The 5,501-nt window shown below is 51.0% G+C and overlaps 3 protein-coding genes across 3 annotated transcripts; 2 read left to right on the top strand and 1 right to left on the bottom strand.

Moving 5' to 3' along the window:
- Positions 1–1,203: 1,203 nt before the first annotated feature.
- On the top strand, positions 1,204–1,879 carry BBA_04660 (uncharacterized protein; the record flags this gene model as incomplete). The annotated part of the gene is made up of 2 exons (XM_008599757.1): positions 1,204–1,342; positions 1,392–1,879. 2 exons carry the CDS (start codon positions 1,204–1,206, stop codon positions 1,877–1,879), a joined length of 627 nt encoding a protein of 208 aa, XP_008597979.1.
- A 213-nt stretch (positions 1,880–2,092) lies between these two features.
- BBA_04659 (monooxygenase-like protein) lies at positions 2,093–3,418 on the bottom strand (the record flags this gene model as incomplete). Its single annotated transcript, XM_008599756.1, has 4 exons — positions 2,093–2,296; positions 2,398–2,951; positions 3,004–3,151; positions 3,212–3,418. 4 exons carry the CDS (start codon positions 3,416–3,418, stop codon positions 2,093–2,095), a joined length of 1,113 nt encoding a protein of 370 aa, XP_008597978.1.
- Positions 3,419–3,717: 299 nt separating this feature from the next.
- Positions 3,718–5,168, top strand: BBA_04658 (methyltransferase-like protein; the record flags this gene model as incomplete). Its single annotated transcript, XM_008599755.1, has 4 exons — positions 3,718–4,399; positions 4,482–4,829; positions 4,920–5,075; positions 5,134–5,168. The coding sequence occupies 4 exons, from the start codon at positions 3,718–3,720 to the stop codon at positions 5,166–5,168; spliced, it is 1,221 nt and encodes a 406-aa protein (XP_008597977.1).
- Between the last annotated feature and the right edge of the window lie 333 nt (positions 5,169–5,501).

Here is a 5,501-nt window from a genome sequence, read left to right as displayed (position 1 = left end):
CTAGACGGTAGCGATGGGCATGACTAGCTGGATCTTCAGTACGGAGAACCAAACCGTCGGTGGGAACCGCTGCGGCTTGGGCAGAGAAAATACTCAGGCTGAGGCTGAGCAGGGCGACGGTGAAATGCATTGTCAAAATTTGGGGTTGGGAATGCTTTAGTTGGGTAGGTAATGAAATAATTCATAGATGAGAAAAACTATTCATGCTCGCCAGGTCCTTGAGAATTTATGTATTTCGCGATCTTAAGAAGAACAGCCATGTTCTTCGCTTTACGAGCCAGTGAGTGAAATGACTACATGATCTTTTGTAAGGAGTAGACTAAAGAGAAACAAGCAAATGCATGTTTCATTCGGTATACTCTACGCAATTTAGACAGAAAGTAATATAGATCTTAATTTATTGCTTATGCTATATGTACTTTAGATAGAGGAGTTCTGCATGTTTTCCTAGCGATACGGTACATATAGATTATCATAATTTATGTTTCATACGTCATTTACTACGTAACGTAGATTACTTAAGAGAAGGCAGTGTATGTTTCATGCGTTGTTATATATCATGTATCGAAGGAGGGAGCACAGCATGTGTATCGTATGCAATGCTTCATCATAGACGACGTTGTAGTTGCAGCGCTAGTGCGCGATCCGCCATCCGACGTGCCGACCATTCCGATCTTTGCATTAGCGTTACGGATCTGCACGAATCAGAACTTAAATGGCACCCAATCTGAGAGGATGATCTCGCTTTCGATCCACTTTCAGCCGTCGGTAGGCCTATGTGTGTCTCTCTGCTTCTTGGCATTCGAACTGCCGGACTTTTGCTTGACCGTTGCGGGATTGGGAAACATTAAGCAATGCATGTTCTGATACATAATCGCCATCTCGCTAAGGATTATCGCAATATGGCGCGAGTTTCTCGCAATATGGCGCGAGTTGGGGTCCGACAGCACTGATCTACGCTCAGGTCGAAGGACTACAGGCATCGATGAGACCGATGACTGAAGGCTCTGATGAAGAGAGCATCTCGGCATTCGCGTTTCCTCTCTCCTCGTTTTTGGGGAATCTGCTGACGTGGCTGCCCAAGCTCAGGCCGATACGGCCATTGATATGTTGACCTGTTACTTGTAGCACGCTTTCTAAGCTGAGCAACATTTCATCTCCATCTGCTGCCCTTGACGAACCCGCCTACCTTTGCACAGCAAAATGTTCCCCAAGTCCCTGGCAGCCGGACTACGGGGTTCCTCGCTCGGCCTGCTCGCAGTGCTGGGCGCATCCCTCGTCCTCAACTTGGGCGCTCTCGTCTTCTCCCTCAACATATTGAGGCGAGGAACGCGGCAATACAGTGCGATATATACCAGATTCTCTCCGAACCCATAGCTAACACGCAGCAGCATACCTCGCTGGCGACCGACCTCGGGAGCTTCCCATCAAGGTCCGCACCATCCAGGCAGCCTTCCGCGACGACCCCTCCCACTATGGGATGGAAGGCATCACGGCCACGGCTGAATGGAATGCAATTCGCCCACCCGGAAAGGGTTTCGCTTTTCTCGGGGAAGAGCGCTTGGCATTTGACGTGTCAATGTGGCACCAGTTGCACTGCCTTAACCATATACGCGCGGTACTCGTCAACGGGGACGATGGGTCGGACCATACCGGGCACTGCTTTCATTATCTACGGCAAGGCATTCTCTGTGCCGCCGACACAACGCTGGAGTCGGGCGGTACAAGCATGACATTGGCAAATGGGGACAAAGTTGCTCCCGGCGTAGGAACTGTGCATACCTGCCGGGACTGGAGGCAGGTCTATGATTGGATGGAGAGTCAACATAAGGAATGGACGCCTGAAATGTACGAGAGATATAAGGAAAGCAGCAAATGATATGGCGGATATTTGGCACAGGGAAAGAGAGAGCATCAGAATGTAAAGACGCATTCTTCGTGCCGGAATAGATGACTCTTGTTTGGGGTCCGCGGAAGAGAGTATGTAATGATATGCCAAGAGCCATATTTCCTACAGTGAAGCGGCCATTAGGCAGTCAAGGTAGATGTAAAAGTAACTCGAATGAATTTGACTTTGGTACAAGGGAACCCATCACTCGTCGTCTACATAACGATAACACAAAGGCCAGCCCTCCGTATCAAAGACCTTTCTCGGCGTCATGGGCACACTGTGAACGTCAAAGGGCATCTGATGATCTGCACTCGCGTCAAGGTCGTAGCCTGAGCTGGTCATATTGTGCTCGGTGAAGGGCATGCCGGAAAAGGCGGCAAAGTTGGATGGGTGGTAGCGCTGCCACTGTACACATCATATCAGTCATGCTGTTCCACCATTTTCTGTACTCGGGGCCGGATGAGACATATGGTGCAAGACGGTAGCAAAAGAACATAAAAACGCACCTTATTCCATAAACGGTCCATCTGTGCATGGTGCAGCCAGAAGAGCGGGTCATTGGGCGTAAAGGTGATTGCCATGCCCTGGCAATCCTCGTCCGGCAGGGCCTTTGGGCAGTCGCCCGCCAAGTCGCCCCCAACGAAGTTGTGCACATGGTTATGCATTAGCTCCATTGCGTGCTGAAACCTGAAGTAGTCGCCTGTGGATTTTTCGATGGAGTTGCGCACAAAGTCTGGGCCGAGGGTACGGTTCTGTGGCAGTTCATGGGGAAACCAACCGGTGATGAGCGTCAGGTTCCTCCGCAGATGGTGCGGCATCGGCCAGGCAAGCGTGAAGTTTCCATTGGGTGGAGCGAAAGCACCCGTGGTAACGGTGCAGTCGGCCTCGGGGGAGGAATTGCAATCCCCCGTGCCACCCAGCCCATACTCGGGTGAGTCCTCAAAAACCGACGAGCCAAAAAGGTCTGCGTGATCGCGCGACCAGTCCCAGTAAGGTGTCGGCCCGGAATACCCGCAAGTGTGGCGGAGGGAGGTGTCGAATAAGTAGGTGAACCAGCGATCTGCACGCATGTCAGCTTGTGCTTAGAGACACGATGAGGGGGCGGCACGCACGCCATGGCAGAAAGTAGGCGTTCCCATGTGCGCTCTGCTCGACTGATGCGTGTGAGTACGAGAAGTCATCGTAAAGACTTCTTTTCCCCTTGAGCACTCTCTGGTCTTTGGTGAAGGAAAGCCGCTCGTGTCGTATGCTTGCTAGGCACTACGAACATAATTAGCAACGAATATATGCCTAGGCCCGGGTGGAGGAGGAACGGCGCACCTTGACAGCTCCCACCCACTCAGATTTTTCCCTATGCGTCAACGTCCGCCATTCTTTGCGTGTCAGCATCTTGCTGCACTTTTGCGCTTGCACGCCGTCCTTCTGATCCGTATGTGAAAGATGGGCGCTGTTGGAAACACCGAGGCCAACGAAGGCGAGGACAGCGATTGTGTAGAAAAACATTGTCGGACGACCTGGGGTTAGCATTTTGCGAGGAATGAAAGAGAAAAAGTCGCGATAATTTTAGCAATTAAGAATGACAGCTTGGAAAGTCAGCTTAATGCGCATGGTATAATAATGCTCCTGGCCAGCATGCTCAAGATCGGTCACTGCCTACCTATGCATAGCGGACCCCACCACTACACCACCCTTCCCGATAATGTATCATCCGCTTGTCTTGCCTTTCCTTTCCGTATTTGCACACTTTGCCACCGAAGTGAACAGTGAACAGTGAACAGTGAACGAAAGTCCTCACCTACATCCATCGCGAAGCCGCATACACGACAATGCGTACCTCGATCTACCTGTCCCAATTCCTTGCCTTGCTCCTCTGCTTCATCTTCCCTTTCTACTTCGCCATCCGTGGCCCCGCCTCATGGACCGATATAGAAGATATCTTTTCCTCCCTTTCGGAGTGCGTTCAAGTCCTTCACGGCGAGCTCATCTCTTGGCGCTTTTCCGCCCCAGCGCCAATCCCTGAGACAGAGCTCGACGCTTTCGTCGAACCTCGAGGCACGAAAAAGGAGAAAAAGTCCTCCATTCCCGATGGATTGGCGCATTGTATTTACTCCTTTGAGCAGTACCCATTTCTGGCTGAGCAAGTGCTTCAGCGAAAGCATGCGCGGTATTCCAAGCAGGCGCCTGCGCAGAAAGCGATAAGCGACAAGCTTGGCTACAATGCACACTTCAAGAAATCGAGGAAGGGAATCGAGACAAATGCCCGATTCTTGGGAAAAATTGCCCAGGCCGCGAGGGAGGATTATCGAACCGGCCTGCAAGCGCTGGAGAATAGAGGAAAAGCGGAATTTGGAGTTGTGGACTTGGCAATGGGACATCTTTCGCGGGACTGGAGCACGCAGGGTGCAAAGGAGAGACAGGCCGTATTTCCAGCTATCCTAGGTGGACTTGAGCAACATTTGGGCCGAAACGGGACAGGAAAAAGGATACTTGTACCCGGATCCGGTACTGGTAGGTTGGCAAGCGATATAGCTGATCTCGGTGCGTCCATCTTACTTAATTGGCTTGAAGGCCTGAGCTCACAACGGAGCAGGGTACGACGTCACAGCCAACGAGCTAGACTATGGCTCCATTCTTACCTACAATCTACTGATCAATCACACAACCGCGCTTCACCAGCACACCCTGCAGCCCTTCGTGACCAAGTGGACACACCAGGCTAATCCTTCGTCGCGCTACTCCGTTATAACGGTGCCGGACCACTGGCCGAACAAAGCTGTCAAGCTCGTTGAGGGCGATTTTTTGGAGATGTTCCCCCAGGGCGGTGAGTTTGATGCCATCGTCACGCTGTTCTTCATCGACATGTCCGAGAACGTGATCGACTTTCTGAGCAACATTCATCGGCTGCTGAAGCCAGGTGGAATATGGATCAATCTTGGGCGTATGTCACTGTACCTCTTTTCTTGAACATTTACATCCATAGTATCTTGGTATTCTGCTGACCGCCGAGCTCGAGCTGACGTGTGCACAGCGCTGAAATGGGGTACTTACTCCGCTCTTCAGCTCTCGACAGATGAAGTACTGCAGCTGGCAGATTTGCTCGGGTTCGATGTAGACCATACGTCAAGGAAGAACATTGACAGCCTGTACGCTGAACAGCCGGAGACGTTGCTGAAGTTTACCTATGGTAAGTGGCTCTCCCTTTGTGTTGTAGGACTGAGAAAGCTTTCTGATGGGACGGGCAGTGACGCAGTTCTGGACCGCGATAAAAAGGGTTTAAAGTTTATTTGCCTGTTCAATAGCGAGAGTGGTTCGGATGTCGGGTGTGGCATAGTGGAGTTGTACTTTCCAAGGCTTGGAAGATCTAGTAGAGGCCTACGCCATCACCCTAGGCGATCTAAATGCGAGACTAGTTGCAAGACAATGTTAGGATACCAGAAGCCATATATCGGATTCGGGTATTGTAGCACAAACAGGAAAATTCTTTTCTTCGATCTTGAAAATTCGAGAAAAAAGCGATAGCTATTTTTATCTGTTGCTTCATCAGAATTTCCATGGTCGCGCCGTCCACCAGCGCTTCCTTGACCGACGCAGCCTATGTAGGATTGATGAC

Source organism: Beauveria bassiana (assembly GCF_000280675.1).
Source record: "Beauveria bassiana ARSEF 2860 unplaced genomic scaffold BBA_S00011, whole genome shotgun sequence".
Taxonomy (NCBI): Eukaryota; Fungi; Ascomycota; class Sordariomycetes; order Hypocreales; family Cordycipitaceae; genus Beauveria; species Beauveria bassiana.
The sequence above is the reverse complement of the archived record's forward strand: the minus strand, read 5'-3'. Positions and strand labels throughout refer to the sequence as shown.